Source organism: Alligator sinensis, unplaced genomic scaffold (genome assembly GCF_000455745.1).
Source record: "Alligator sinensis unplaced genomic scaffold, ASM45574v1 scaffold791_1, whole genome shotgun sequence".
Taxonomy (NCBI): Eukaryota; Metazoa; Chordata; order Crocodylia; family Alligatoridae; genus Alligator; species Alligator sinensis.
Genome location: NW_005842258.1, coordinates 71,925 through 88,665, shown reverse-complemented (window position 1 = coordinate 88,665; position 16,741 = coordinate 71,925). Strand labels below are relative to the sequence as shown.

Here is a 16,741-nt window from a genome sequence, read left to right as displayed (position 1 = left end):
GCAGCAGGGAGTGTCAGCCATGGGGTGGGGGAGGGGCTGCTTTTCTCTGTGCTCCGCACCACTTTGTTCCTTGCCCTCCCCGCCCCCCTTTACCTGAGTTTCCTGTGCTGAGTCAGCCATGTGGTCCTAGGCCAGAAGCCCCTGCTGGGGCTCCCGGCTGGGGGGTGGGGCCAGGAGGGCTCTGCTGTTGCAGGAGCCTGCCGAGGATTCCCCTGGGTCCTACTCCCCCTGGTTCCTGTCATTTTGACAGAAACCAAGGACAGATAAATTTTAATTTTCAAAATTTTTTTAGGGGCCCTGTGGGCTAGATAGAATGGCCTCATGGGCTGGATCCAGCTCATGGGATTTATTTTGCCCACCCCTGGGCTATGACATAGCCTCTTTAGTGTTGTCAACTTTGTGAATTTGTCACTAGATTCAGTGACTTTGGGGATTCCTAGCGAGAAAAACCCAACAAATTAAGGCCTCTGTACCAGCTTATTATATCTAATATTTGAAAAAAAAGAAGGAAGGCAGATACCACTAAGAAGTCCTGTCTCAGGGGGACTGAACCACAAGTTTGCTCCCAGAGAGGGGAAAGGCTCCTTGAGTTTACCAAAAGGATGAGTTCAAGAGGGATTAAAAGTAAAATTTTCCCTGAAACTGTAGCACTGGCTAAAGAAGAATGTACAGCCTAGAACAAGTCTTGTGGGGATGGAGGCAAAGGGCAAATAATAAGCAGAATAAAAGAAATCAGTGAGTGTAAAAGGAGGAAGCAAGTAAAATGGAAACATTAGCGGATACATTAGAGCTACATGAACCTAGAAACACACAATTCAGGTAGCTAAGAATTGATTTTATGATGCAAATAAGGTCATGACAACTTTTGGCTGCTGAGCATCTCAGAAAAACTGTACTATCCACACGTCTATCCAGACACAAGAGGAACCCACATAGAGTTTGAATGAAAGGTTTATAAAAAGTTTTATTTGCATTAAAGATAAAACCTTAGGAGATGGTCAATTGGTTTGTTCCCATAATAGGACCTTGGCTTGAAAAATCATTCTCCAACCTATTATGTTTCAATCTTAACATGATTTGCCAGTTTGCTTGATCAATTAATCAACCTATTAAAGTTTTTGATCTAAGTTTTGGATTTTCCTAAAAGAGTTGGAAAGTTAAGCTGAACTCCAACCAATGTGCAATTGGCAAGTTTTACACAGCACCTGGCAAAACTTTGCTATCTTGAGACAAACAGAACAATTCTGATTAGTCAACAACAAACTCTGAAAAATCAGGTATGCTTTTTCCCTTTCCAATATACCAGTACACATCCATGCGGAGTATGACATAGTTTGCGAGCATACATTATCCAAGCTCAAAGCTTTTGAATACAAAATGTAATGAAGATTCATTAAAGATATTAAAATAACATAATGAGAGTTTTCAAAAGGGAAGAAATACTATTTAAATTTAGCAGTGTAATAGACAAAGCAAGGGTCCAATCCTCTAACTGAGTCTGCTGAGATAGAAGCCAGGCAGAGCACCAACTTTCATGGCACTTTGCATTAAGTCACAGGTCTGTCTCTGCACAGATCCACTTAATGAGGAAGGTCTAAATACAGACCCTTTATAAACAGCTAAGTGCCTGCTTTTAGCATCAGGTCAGTGAGAATAAAGGTCTGCAGATGCAGAGAAGAAAATCCTGTCTGCTTAATATCTGAAAAAGGAGGGACATACGAATGACTAATGCATATCTGAAATGAAAATGAAAAGGTCAAAAGTCTCACAGCAGGGCAGGATCTACAGTATATTAATATGTGATCACTGTTTTGACAGACTCAGCATCTCCTTGTTGTCTAGTTACTTTGGCTACAGCATATTGTATTTCATAGGAAGGATGTTCAAAATGGTTCCACCAGAAAGAGAGCCTGTGTTGATATATGAATGATTGAATTTTCTTTTATTAAAGTGAAAAGACATTTTTCTGGGTCTGTGACAAATTTTTTGACTCAAATAAAGATATAAAAGCAAACCCCCACAGAGCAGGATATTTCCATAGATGAAATAATGGATTTAAAATGGGAGGAGAAATGTCCAAGTGGACTGTAAAAGAACCTTGGCTAACCTGGGAGATAACTTGTAGTCAAGCTCAACAAACTTCTTAAGTATCTGAGGCTGTCTGTGGACTGTGTTGAGAGTTACAAAATACATTTTATGGAAAACACTGAGAATGAATAGAAATGTCTGTTTTTACATTAAAATATTGATACATTATCATTATCAATCTTTCAGAACAAAGAGGTAGATGGAATGAACATATGAAATTCTTCAAGCGAGTTAGCTATTGGTTTCTTTTGCAGATATCAAATATCTAGTCAAATATCTAGGAACTTCCAAGACTGAGAAGCCACATCTTCACCAAGATTGTCAAAGTCTCCTCTATCTAGAACAGAACACCCACTAAATCTTCACTAGTATTACTGTACTTGAGGACTATGAGTTCCAGAATCCTTTCCACATTTATGCTCACACCTTTCTGCTCTAACTGCCGCTAAGACCTGAATATGAGTAGTCTCATTATTTTAGGCTACATTTTTCCTAAGACTGTGCCCCCTCTCTTCTGTACAGGGGCTGGCCAGAAGCTAAGATTTCCTATCTCAATGCTCTTTATGTAGACCTACAAATAGCGCTATTTCTATTCTGAGTGTATGGTCTTTGGGGCAGAGATCACATCTTACTCTATTTGCAAAGAAAAAAAACCCCAAACACAGAAATCAAAACACCCAAGAAAATGGAGGAAAACTATCCAGGAGGGAGAAGGTGTCTGGATTATGGACAGGAATGAGGTGGTGATAACATTGCTTAAAGAGATGACAGGAGCTGAGCAAGCAGAGCTACTGTTTTCACAGCTTAGGCTTCCTCACTGTCCAGTCCCTGACAGGTCACCTGAATAGCCTAACCATATTTTCCTTCTCCATCTCCCCCAAAATCCTGGTTACCCACTCTAGCACTTCCGCAGTCAAGACCTTTTCTGGAATGGCCTCCTTGGAGACGTTGCAGTAGATACCTGATGACCCAGGTATTAGTAGGGAGCTACCTGTCCTTAGGACAAAGTGGGGAAGGACTTATCTCACTTGCAAGAAAAGAGATGGAAAGAGAGATAGAAACTAATGAAAGGACTACACTGGTTTTGATGTGGGACAAGGGGATCTGCACTGCACATACCTTATGCTCCAAACATTTCAGGGCTGGTGCAGCTCTGTAGAAATAGACAGGACCTGAGCAGACCTTCTCTTCAGCAGAGGGCAGGGCTACCCATTCATTAACCATCATGTCATCATAATCATCTGAGGTGATTTCTGGCCCTATCAGGTAACATTTGGTTTATTTTGATGTATTCCACTCCCTAAGCACATGCCAGCAAGTAGAGCACAGTGTGCAAATTATCTGAACAATACAGTTACTCAAAGATCATCACTACACATGCTGGCAAGCTTCCCAAGCAGCCTTTAGTGAACCACAGGCTCACAATGAAGAGGAGGTAAAAATTATAGTCAGAAAAGGGAAGGGGAAAAACAGGATATTGTTATCAAAGCACTTTCAAAAACATCCTAGGTAAAAACTAGCTTGATTGTTAAACTGCAAGTGGATTCAAACTCCCAGAGCTGAATTCTCCTGAACTTTGAAACATAGACAGGCTTAAGGTCTGGATTTAAAGTCGTAGGGTGTTTGCATCAAGGCCCCTTTCAGGATGAAGTCAGTTCAGAAAAATGTGCATTTCCAACTTTACTCATATGCCCTATGGGGAAGCGGAAGGAGGTAGGAGGGGGAGTTTCTAATTATGACATTATATCCATGCGTATTACATTAAAGGGCAACTGAAAACAAAGAAACTAAATGTACACTATTGCATGCTACGGACAAGTAGAGCTTCATGGTTAAGTTGTCAGTTTATCAAAAACAGTTTAACTTCTTTCTTGTATGAAGACGGTTACTGGTTCCTTAGACAATACTGGGGGAAAAGGGAAACTGGCTTCATATTGTGCTGTCAAATTCCATTTCTCCACCTTGTTTGTGTCTTTCACACAGCAATAGAGGGAAAGACCATTTTACAAATAATAACATGTGACTGTAAGGACAGAAACTGCAGAACCCAGACCCCAAACCCAAGCTTTAGTGCCCAAAAAGGAGTTATAAGTACTCCCTGGGCATTTATACACCTGCTAGGAGTGTGTGTGGGGGGTAATTAGAGCTGTTCTGAAAGCTGCTCTAATTTAACCACCTGTAGTGTCTTGTGTATCAGTGCCCCTGCACTTCAAAATTTTCATTCATGAGATGTGGAGGCTGCTGGAGGCATACTAATTAGCATGCTCCAGCAGATTTGATTAATCGAGTCTGTTTCAACACGCTGTAATTACAGGGCATCAGAGCAGTCTCCCCACAGTCTAAAGGCACCCCCTATTCAGACCTTAAACATAGAGGAGATGGACACCTAATGCCCTTAGGCTGTTTCGTGTCTTTTTAAGACTTAGCAGTTAGCTGGGAATTGTGATTGGAAACTCCCAAAATTCCAGTGGGAGTCAATATTAGAGCTAGAAATTCTAGTATTTTAATCTCTGCTCTCAGTTTACTAAATCAGGAGATGTGTGATCTTAGCATAGGACTGCATATACAATTCACTCTACCACTGGGAGAATGGAAAGGTTTTGGACCAGGACTCCTCATAGAACTTTTTGGCAGTGTAGATAACTGGACAAAACTTCAGCTTCTAAAATCTTCACCCATAAATCTCCCTTGGCTAGGTTGCATGATATGTCTACCTACCAAAAGGAGTGAGGATGTGGACAGACAAAACAATTATACCAGTTTAATTGTTTGTCACACTGAACTGACATAAGATTTTTCTCTGTCTCTTTTCATGTGGAAGGAAGTGAAGCCAAACCTCTCTAACTTTAAATGTTTTATTCAAGTTGAAAAGTAGAAGAGTTTAGGGCTACTTATGTGGGGATGGGAACAAATGGACCAAACAGCTGCATCAGTTCAGTTGACACATGCTTCTTGGTGGCAATCCTTTTCCCTTCTTTTCTAACTGGTGTAACATTCGCTCTGTTCAAAGCTGGTGTTTTCAATGAAACTGAACCAACAGAATAAAACTCATTGACTGGTTAAAGGACTCTTGTAGCTAGCTTTCCCAGGAGAAGCAAGGATGCTTGCATGATCTGACCAGGCTTTCTAGAAGGTCACTATTTCCAACTCATGATTTTAATAAAGTGCCACAAAATCGTGGATCTCACAGACTTCAGGCTCATGCTGGTTCTTCTCACCTATGTCAAAAGTTGGACATGTATGGAAATCACATCAAATGGATTATTACTGGGATCCTTTGAGCTTTCAAGCAACCTGATATCATTCTTTTGTCATCTGTGAGAATAACCAAAACCACAAGTAGCAGGTGTTTTAAAATTCTTGCAATGTGCCAAATTAATGTAAACCTTTACATGTATTGTATGGGTGCTTTCATTTTTTTGATGCACCTTCAACAGTAAGCAAATGATGCAATTAAAAATGAATGTGCAGTAATAGAATGGCCCCCCTGACGTGATCCTTAAGATCCTGTTAAGATAAAAATCAAGATTTGTTAAGAATGTGTATTTTTATTTAACCTGTACAGTCTGGCTAGAAATCGGAGCTAAAAATACTCTTACCCATGTTACTAGAAATAATTATTAAAACTCTTCCTAGACTTATTTTTAGGCAAATCAATGAATTTGTCTTTTGCATTAGTGTAATTCTATGGAGGACAAAGAAGTTATTTCACCTTCATACTGAAGAAAATAAAGAGGGAGAGAATTGAGATTATATCAGTCTTCTCTCCAGTTCTTACACTAATGTAGAACAAGACTGTTTTTGATTCTTTGACAATCTCACCTCTTTGGAGGTCAGAGAATGTAAACATAGCTCTTGGTCTTTAGAACACTCCATCTATTTTAATACTGAGTGAAAGTGTACCCCACACACCTGAAAAGACTCAAGTTTTCTTTTCTTTCTGCTTTCAAGTTTCATTTACCTCTGACTAGTTTTGTATTAATTGTGTAAGAAGATACTATTAAAAAATAAACATGACACTAGGTTGTATTGAACCAATTTTAAAATTCTGTTAATTTTTCAACACTTATGATGTGCAGGCCAAATCTTGAAGTCAAGACCTGACTAAAAGATCCTTCAAACCTGATTGCCAGACTCACTGATGTGACTTCACTGGCTTTAATTAAGTTAAAGATTTTTATGTGCAAGCCAGTTAAAATTCAATTGAAACCAATGGCCTTGACTCTGCACTGAATGAGGATTGGAAGCCTTTAAATTTCCACTGAAGTTAGTCCAAGCTGAAATACTCAGGACTTAATGGATTCATGTCCCACATAAGAACCTGTTTTTACTTCTTACAGATGACTCAGTTTGGATAATGAAATAACACTTCTTTCATTTCTGTTTCTGGTTGCTTGTATTTCCTGGTTGACATGCATTAGTATAGTAAGCTTAGGACTTCAGCTCAGCAGGGTATTGTTGAAATCAAAGAAAAAAACCAAGCAGCACTTCACATTTCTAGTTATAGTTTTGCAGGGACCCTTATGCAAACTTTTCCACTAAGTGGACTTGGTAGAGACAGACTGTCAAGGGCCCTTTTCATTAACCCGGTAGAAACAAGGGAAACCCCAGCATTTATTTAGACTGGACAGAACATTTTCAGTTGGACTTGGCCTTAAGGTGTTACAAGTGATAAGTGCTGGCTAATGGAGTATTACAAGAGAATAAATAGAGTGGAAACATATTCCAAATGTTACGTGATATTTAATCACAGGTAAATCCTAGCCTGCAGCTTTTTGCCTCCTCTACATCAATATTTTAAAATCTTCTCTTCAGGGATCTTTGCAGTGAAATGTATAAGTTTAATACTTTGCATTTCTTAAAATGAACTCTCCTCTAAACATCCTTCCCCCAACTGAAAGAGACAATAAGAAACCAGCTGCTTAAATCTTATGCATTCAATCTTTTGTGCCAAAACTGATTTTGTGTTTAATTTTTGCCACTGCTGAGTTTTTAGAGGAAGTTAAAATGATGAGGCAGAGGTACAGACTGGGGAGACTTTTAATGTGTCATGTGGCTTGTGTATGACCTATGCAGCATTTACACACATACCAGAGCATAAATCTATAGATTTAGCATGGGAGAAGACATTTCAAAAGATAGGAAAACATCATGTTACTGACAGAGAAACATCCTGTTACTGATGGAGAGTTTGGAGTTCCTTAAGTACAAAGATGTCCACTACACCCTATGCAGTGATACACGGAGGAGCGAGAAAGTGCCTAGGAAGATTAGTGCCTAGGAAGATAAAGGGAAAAGAGAAGCTCTTTGCTTCTGGGCAGTTACCTGGGCCAAGTTATGTTCTGCAGCTCTCTGCATTCTCTCTGTCACATCCACATATCCACAGGCTGGAATCCCTCAACCCAGGTTACATTATTTTTTCTTTAGTTATGTTGTTACCTGACACATCCAGGTGCTCCAGGTTTGGACACAGTGACACCACATCAAAGACTGCTTCGTTGGAGATGTTGTAACAGCCTGACACCTCTAATCTCCTCAGTTCTGGACAGCATTGAGCTATGGTATAGAGTCCCCTGTCTGTGAGCCGCCTGCAGCCACTAACAATTACCGTCTCCAACATGAGACATACATTTGGTGTGTCCTGACAAAGCCTCCGGGTTAGCACTTTAAGAGCCCTATCTACATTGATTGTCTCGCCTGTCAGGCGAATAGTCCTCCAAAGCCGTGGATCCCAAGCCAGGTTATACCAACGGCGACACACCCGGGCACAGCGGCACAACTGATTGGTTGGCAGGAAAGAGAAAATTTGGATCATGGACTGGTCTGGGAGCCGATCTATGTTAGCTTGTTCCTTCTGATGCTTGGATGCCAGCCGGATGAGAGGATGAGTAAGGCGAGTTGGAGGAGGTGAATGGACCATAGCAACTGTCTCCCCAGTGACTGAGGATGAGGAGGTGGAAGATCCTCTGCCATTCTGGCAGCCTTGTGAATTCTGTGGACATATTAATGCTGGACTGGGTGTGCTGAGTGTCCGCATACTCAGGTCGGAATCTGGAAAACACGAAAGCACAGAAAAGCAGTGAACAAACGCCATCAGCAGAAGCCATATCCTGTAGCAGAACAAACCTGTCTTATACAGAGATCTCTGGCTTTCAGCATAGCATAGGGACATTTCTTCAGGGGCCACAGTATGATCTAATTTACACTGATGTAACTGAATCTGGTGCCAAAGATGCCTGCCAATATCCTCAGACTGGACTGCAACATATGAAAAATTTCACTAAGAAGAACCTTGGATGAAGGATGGGTTCTTATGATGTTGTAAACTAATGTTTTTGACCCAACTTTGGGCATGAATCTCCAGACACTTTTGTAAATATTTTTACTTATCCAAAACAGCCTACCTGGACTCAGTGTGATTGCTCACATCAACAGAATCAGGCCACTCAAGCCCCAGAGCCCAGGGTGGCCAGAGAGTGCAGGCAGCTCTGCGTTGCCTTCACTCTCCTGCTTCAGAGCAAATAGATATCCACTGCAATAAAGCGCCACTATTTTATACTACCTTTTGTCACAACACTTAATGTGGTGTAAAAAGGGAGGGATGTCTATTTGCTAGTCATTTGTGCCGCTGTCTGTCAGGCAACATCTGTTTCTACCCATGGGCACATCTACGCAAGCATTAATGCACTTTAGTTAATGCACATTAAATCTAGTACCTGTGATTAAGACAATTAGCTTGTCTTAATGCATATTAACTAAAGAGCACAGGGCACTTTTACACATGCTCCAGGGGGGAGGGAGGCAGCGCTTTAATTAGAACAGCTTCAAGAGCCACTCTAGTTAAAGCGCCACAGCGTTTCATGTATCAGCATCTGTATGCTTCAACATGGCAGCATGGTGCTTGAACTAAAGCTTGTTCATTAATTGAGCCTGCTCCAATGCGGTGTAATTACAGTGTGTTGAAGTAGCCTCCACACTTGGTTTTTAAGTGATGCTTAATGAGCATTAATCTCTTTAATGTTCATTAAAGTGTCGCTTAAAATGTGTTATTTAGTTAATGCACATTAAAATAGGCTAATGTGCAATAAGGCGCACGTGCAGACACGTCCATAGGGTAGGCAGATAAACATGAACGTAAATCATTGCAATTTGGGGGGCTCTTCTCACTAGGATTTTAATAGAAATAAACAACTTTTTTGTTCACTGCTAAATTACTGTGTGGCAGAAACCTTCTGCCATTTTTGATGGCAACTTAACTTTGCATTGGGCCCCCCCCAACACCAACTCAACCAAAAGACACATTTCTGTTCCTGCTGTGTTTGTGCATAAATGTTCCACACAAGAAAGGGAAACTGAAAGTTTTTACACAAAAAGTCAGCAATACTATTTTCCATACAGGGAAAGTTAGTGGAAGGAAACAAAAGAAAAATCAGTTCTCTCAGTTCTTGTCATCTATTCTTATTACAAGCAACACTAACATTGAACTGCAAGAGATTTAAAATCAGAGAGAGAAGTGGGCTTTTCATGTTGCTGTTGCCCCATTTGTGTTAATTTATAGCAATCAATAGCAGTTAGTTTATTTCTTCTGAAACACAGATGAGCCTTTATTTTTCTACCAGGCTTTGTCCCATCTACCAATATAGCATGAGAGAAATTGTGCTCTCAATTCATCCCTTCCTTCAGAAGTACTTATCACAATACCATTTGCAGGTTCAGTTATGGAAGGTATTTTTGAAAATAGACGTTGCAAAGAATAGTACACTCTGCCTCATATGGCAATAACACACACTTGTTTAATGAGTAAAAAGGTGAACATGTTTGTGCATCATTGCCAAGTGAGCTGTGCACCTCTTAGGCCCCCAGCACATATGCATTTAATGGAATGATAGCATCTGATCCACAGTCCCAACAATTGTGCCTCCTACCACGCTACACATCGTGTATGGCCGGGAATGTAATTGTTGGGATCAGGGATCAGATCCCAATCACATTGTTATTACTTGCCAGTGCAGGGGGTGCCTTGGGTCATAAGCCCCCAGCACCAATGAGTTGAAAGAGCAGTGCCCACAGGTCCAGCTAGGGCTGACAATCAGCTGATTTTTGGCTCCAGCCCTGGACAGCATCAGAACTGGTTCCAGTCCCCAGTGTTGTGGGACATTAAACCCCGCCTCTGATTGTTGGCAGCCCTGCTAGAGCTAGTGTTTCAAGTCCTTGGCAGGGAAACTGTCAGGGCACTTTTTAAACCTCCCTAGTCACCAGAAGCCAGAATCTAGGGAGCCTCTCCCCATTATGTGGGGCCAAGTGCCCAGGGAGTTTTAAAAAATACAGCTGCAGCACAGTGTGGGGAAAGGCCAGCTGGGAAGCTGGGATCTTCCAGCTGTCCAGTGGCTCATGGCCAAACTATGAAGTGGTGCCTATAGATGGGGAACAGGGAGCTGCCACTTCCATGGGCACCCTGAGAACTTAAAGTCATAGAAAAGTAGGTCAGGAAGGGACCTCCAGAGGTCATCTAATCTAACCCCTGAGGCAGGATCTTCCTTATGCAAACCATCCTATACAAATTCATAATTTGAACTCAACATAAGATGATGAGCAACCCTAACACAACACAGACTTAACGCCCTAACCTGCCACAGGTAAAGAAGGGGAACCATAGCAGCTATTCTCTACTTCAAAAATTTAAAAAAGTGGGCCTGCAGCTGAGGATCTAGGGTGCAGTGAGTCCAAGATCCATGCCACACATTCAATTTAAAGTGTGATATAAACAAAACACAAAGATGTTTTGCATTATATACACCGAATATTTTTGTGTCTCGTTTGCTATATTATCACACCATAAACTAGTTTTAATATGCATCTGGAATACTGTTTATGGCATGATAAACACCTTAATCCCATCCTAAGTGCAATGTGTGCCAGGGCCCTCGGTTATTTCAGTTCACAGGGATTTGTGCTCTTCAGTTTGAGTTCATAAGTTTTTGCATCTCCCAAGTATTGCTCTAAGAAGTTTTAAAACCTGAAACTTGGCCAAAACTGGCGAGTTCATGAGAGCAGCTGGAAACTAGGAGTTCTGACAGTAACTTTTCCTCTTTTCTGTTTTGAGGGAAGGGAGTACAGTCTCAAGTACCTGGTGTTGGGGGACAGTACTGGACTATCTGCATGCTCTCACAAACATCCTACAGTCAGGTCAGTGGCTTTTTGTAGCATTAATCACATTCACTACCTCAAAACTCTCAATCCTGTGGTTCTCATCATGTTTTCTGACTCTCCACACCTGGCTGCTATCAGTTAGGAATGTGAATAGTTAAACAATTAATTGTTTAACCAGTCAGCCCAGTGATAACTATTTCTAGCTTATTGGTTATCGTTTAGCCTGAGGTTGGGTGCAGTCTGGGATGGAAGTGGGGGAAGGGAAGCCCTGTGGTACCCTGACAGGAACCAGGTGGTGGCAAGGCAGGAGGCAGGGAGAAGGGAGAGAGGAGTGAGGAGGAGGGGAAGGGAGGGTTGACTAATGCTTAATAGCTAGGCTCCATGGAGCCCGGTACAGCTGCTTGCAGTGTTCCTGCCACTTGCCACAAGCAGCCTGGGCTCCGGACAGGCCCTAGCTGCCCATCACGGAACCCAGGCTGCTCATGGCAGGCAGTGGTGAAGCTGCAAGCAGCTGCACTGGGGTCCACAGAGCCTATTAGGTGCTGGTCACCCCTCCCCTTCCCTCCTGCTCTGCTGCAGCTGCTTGTGTAGCCCTGTGCCGGTTGCTGCAGTGGGCTGGCAAAGCCCCTGGCTGGCTGCTGCCACCCATGGCTTCCTGGGCAGTGCTGCTTACCTGGTGGGACTTATCAATCCTTTGGTTTCCAGCTCCTCATTCTGCTCCAGGCGTGTGGGTGCAGCCCCCTCCTCCACAGTAAGGTTTAGCATGCCCTCCCCTGCCTGGCTGATTTTTCAGTCATAGGTTGGAGCCCAGCACTGCTGCACCTCTACAGCGTGTCTTGCCCACCCTGTCCACGCCCAGACCTGGGCTAGGACCCACCTGCTTGCCCATTTTGTTATGAGGCATGGCCCTGCGGAGCCACTGAGTCCCTGATGCACCTTGGTGGGGGGGGCTGGAAGTGCCCCTGCTGGTGCTGGGCAGGGGCACCCCACAGGCTGGGCCAGAGCAGCCCTACATGGACCAGGACAGTGGTTGCCATACTTATAAATCATTTAACTGTTGTAATTACAGTAGATTAAACTGATATTTTTAAAATTGGTATTTACATCCCTACTATCAATACATTCTGAAGACAAACTTCTTAAACCTTGGAAGACTATAAATTATCTGAGAAGCACTTGTAATACCTCAAGGACCACCCCTCCTCTTAAACTTGTTGCCAGAAGTGTCACACTTGTACACGTAAAGTTAGGTGTCAAGTTTCATTTGTAGGCACCTAAGGAAAAAGGTCAGAGATGCTGATCACGTTAAACCCCTGCTGAAATCACTGGGAATGTGTGAAACCTTTGAAAGCCTGTCCACATAATTAAGTTCCTTCTTCTAGCACCAAAGTCTCCACATAATGCACCGACACCCCCAGAATGAGATTGTGGCATCATGATGTCACTCAGAGGCAAGAGCCAAGAGGGCATTATTGGGCAACCGAGCCCATAAAGTAATTTTCTACAGGACTGAAATTCTTTCAGCAGCTTAACAACATATTTTATAACAGCATTGCAAGCTTGCTGTTCATTGCATACCCGTAAGGCAGAAGAAAAAAGGAGGTGAGTTCAGGCAAATTTTGCCCATAAAAACCTGGGAGAGCTTTTGCTAGAGTTTAAATTTTGGATTTTAAACTTTGCAGAACAACAAGGAAGTTTTTTTTTACCTCCCTGCGTGCCATCTGACACCTCCAGGGAAGGAATTCTACCTGATCAACACATCAAAGAGCTACTCAGCACAGCTTACAAAGACACTCTCATGGACCCAGACGGGCAGCCTTCCATCTTCAGCTCTCTCTGTGCAAAAATGAAGTTTATATCCTACCTATGGGGACTTTTTACCATCTTGTACCATCTACACTTTTCCCAGGGCCTCATGAAGGAACTTTGATCCCAAAAGCTTGCAGAAAAGAATAACTTTCTTGCCATGTTCCAGTTGGTTTAATAAAAGGTATCATTTTGGAACCACGACTTGTAGTTTTTTGTAAATCTCTAGCAAAACACTCATTGTGAGTAACCATCCATCCTCCACTCTTTGCAGAATTGTGGGGAAGGACTTACCAAAGAATCATCTAAACCCACAACAATTTCTACTTTCCAATATTTACTCAGTGCTAGTCTACAGAGTTTGAGTCATGCTAAGACAGAAGATTTAATGACAGCGTGGCATCAATAAATACAATTCCAAAAGGGCAATTTAATGCACGCACAACAATTTTCAACATATTCTCTCCAACTAGATAACTGCCTGTTTTATAGAAACTCTTTTTTTCCCAATTTACTTTTGTTTACTGCTGTGAAATACATATTTACATTTTGATGACCTTAAAAGTCAGAATTTACAAAACAGCCCTACACTTATTCCCTTTGATTACCAATGTTTTTGTGCAAGACATTTTTTATTATAGCCTTGCTCAGTGTCTAAATATTGTTTGTTGCTGTAAAAGAAAATTTCTTAACAGTCATAAAAAAATCTCAGAAGGTCTTTGACAGCAGCAGAGCTGTAAACACTGATACAGGGAGTGGGGAGGAAAGCATGTAGAGGAATTCTGTTATTCCATTATGAATGTTATTTCAGAGGGTTGTTTTTTGTTATTTTCTTTTGCTTGTTTTTGTTTTGTTTCCCAATTAATTTATGAGTTGTGGGTGGTAGTGATGGGAACTGGGGGAGACAATCTGGAAACAGCATTAAAGAGGTAAATCTTTTGAACTCTGGGAGGGTGGGAGTCCAACTCATGCTACACCCGAAGTGTGACATCTCTAAACATGGGACTATACAAATCAAGAACCTCACCTTTTCTTCTGCATTAAGGCTAAGTACAGACAGTCAAAAAGCCCAAGGCTGAATTGATTCAGTCTTTGCAGGTTAGTCTAAGCTGCAGAGATTGAACTGATAAACAAATGAACACACACACTTTTGAATCAGGGAATGCAGCCACATGCCTGCAGTGGCTCAAGCCAGAAGCTGCTAGAGCATGACTGCCAGCCACTGCCGTAGCCCTCCAAGACTTTTCCCCCCTCACTGCTGGAGTGGAGGGGGCATGACCAGGCCCCAACCCAGGCTCTGCCTGGGCAGGGGAGGTAGTGGCACTGAACTCATAAAAGCTTGGACAAGAATAGTTTTTTCACTGAAAAACTATAAACTGAAGAATTTATAAATGCAGCCTGGGCTGTGCGTTTGCTTACTCTTCCTGCTGTCCCTGAGGTCTCTGGGATTTGCAGTCCACAATCAGGGCAACAGGACTCTTAGGGTTGCTCATCACTTCCTCTTCCTGCTTCCAGGTGCCTCTGGGATTTGTAGTCCACAGTCACAGCTAGCGATAAGTTTTTAGCAGGGCAGGGCAACTCTGTACTTGGGGGAAGATAAGTTTAATTCCCCTCCCTGGCCCCCAAACCCAGCTGGGTTTTGCCTAGTCGGGGCAGCGAGCCAGCCAGTGAACTAGCCCTCACTGCTCTGGGTAGGTAGCAGAGGAGAAGGGCCAGTCCTGCTCTCTGGAACAGACAGCACAGACCAACCCAGGGCTACAAAGCATGATGGGATGCTGGGGGACTCTGATTTAACTTAAACCAGGAAGGGGTCTGGGACAGAAGTTTCATAAACCGGTTTGACCCAAATCAGTTAAGTCTGATACTACATTCAACCAGGTTCATCTTAAAGCAGTTTCAGTCATTTTGAAACTGGTTTATGTGCACTGAACTTCTGTTCTTTTACACATTTAAACCAGTTTCTGATCACTTAAACAAGTTTACGTATAACTTCTGTCCTAATCCTAAAAGCCCATTTAAAGCCTTGTTCTGATAAAAGGAAGAAGCATCCTTGAGTTTTATGTTTATGGTCCATATTGTTATGAAGAGTTCCCTATTAAATCTGTTTGATTTGCAACTGTAAATTCATTAAAAAATATGCCAGTATGGGAAGTTCACTTTAAATTCTGACAACCAAATGGGATTTGTTCTACAGCCACCAGTCCACAGCCACTAATTCAGTCACAATAAAGTTTTTTTATCATAGGAATCCAGTTAGCAGTTCTGTAAAGGCATGGGATAAAGCAGAAACCTAGATATTCCTCAGCCTGTAGAGTCAGTACATGTAAGACTAATAATAATTAAAAAAACAGTAAATACTTACTTTGCTCAATAATAGCGGTAGATAAAACTGAATCTCTCTCTCTTGTATGTGGAAACAAGGGGATGCCATTTTTATCTGGTCTTTTTTCTTATGTTTATGCTACTTTATGTACATATGTTAAAGTATATAAAGCTAATATAGGCTTTTAGCTTTTTGAACAGTACAGGTCTTGGTTCAGATCAAAGGATGTCATGGGGATGTGCGCACAGAAGTTTCAGTAGCTGAAGAAAGACGGCATTGGAGCAAGTGGAATGGTAGGAGAGCTCATGGTTTGGGAGCAGCAGGTACTGGAACAGATGGGAACTCAGGAGCTTGTTAGACTGATATGGAAGGCACCTAAATCCATTTGGAAGCCATAGGTTGGGGGGATTAAATGAAGTAGTCTGAGGCCAAGAGGGTACAGAACACAATGGGAAGGAATGATGGGTGGAGAGGGCAAGTCGGGGAATGGCAAAAGCTCAAGCCTGGGAACTGTGGGAGTGAGACAGGTGCTGCTGTCCCTCATTCCTAAGTTCTGCAACTTACCACAAGAGATATCTGCCTGCTCCAGGTTCTCACTGCTACTCTCTGAAGAGTTAAAAGGCTAAAAAGAATCAGAGAACCTATGACTGCTGGGAAGACATAAAGCATAAGATTCACAATGAGGCTACATGATTGGGTGGAGTGAAAGAAAGAAATAGGTTTCAACAAGAGGGTGATACAAGGCAGCTCAGTGCCCATGGTTTTGCACCTGTGGTAAAGAATTTATAAAAACATGGAAGTGTAAGACAGGAAAGGATTTCAAGAAATCATCTAGTCCAGTGGCCTAGGTGGAGACAAAAACCAAATATACCTAGAGCATCCTTGACTGATGTTGCTTTCACTTGTTCTTAAAAACCACCAAAGAATGAAATTCACAACCTCCTTAAAAGAGACTATTACTGTTTAAACCTCCTCACAACTGGGAACCTTTTCCCAGTCTCTAATCTAAATAGTCTTTGCTGCAAATTAAACTGATTACTTCCTATCTTACCCCACTGAGGACATACAAAGCAACTGGGGACACTCTTCTATATAATAATGTTACCTGTTAATAATGTTGGAAGATTTCTCTTCATTCACTCCAGTCTCCTCTTCAGTATACAAATAAACCCAATGTGTCCATCAAGTTAATTTTTCTAGCCCTCCCACTCTTGGAGCTCCCTCTGGATTCTCCTGTTGGCATAGGACAGTAGGAAAGTCCTGACTCCTTAAAGTCCCCAAAAGTAATAAAGCCTAGCTCTGGCTCAGCCAACATCTCCCCAGTTTGCTTATTCTTTTCTTAAAGTGGTGGTGGTGGGTGGGGGGGGGGGGGGG

The 16,741-nt window shown here is 42.1% G+C and overlaps 1 protein-coding gene across 3 annotated transcripts in view; it reads right to left on the bottom strand.

Moving 5' to 3' along the window:
• Positions 1–16,741, bottom strand: part of FBXL7 (F-box and leucine rich repeat protein 7) — a 74,440-nt gene that overhangs the window by 6,494 nt on the left and 51,205 nt on the right. Inside the window, exons 1-2 of one of the 3 annotated variants that reach the window (XM_025208872.1) lie at positions 14,464–14,495; positions 7,528–8,139 (exon numbers count right to left, since the gene is read on the bottom strand). In XM_025208872.1, the coding sequence (XP_025064657.1) occupies positions 7,528–8,125 (598 nt within the window). In that variant the 5' untranslated portion in view covers positions 8,126–8,139; positions 14,464–14,495. Of the gene's footprint in view, positions 1–7,527; positions 8,639–14,463; positions 14,496–16,741 lie in introns of those variants that run through there. The other 2 variants (XM_025208871.1, XM_025208870.1) reach the window with 2 other exon arrangements.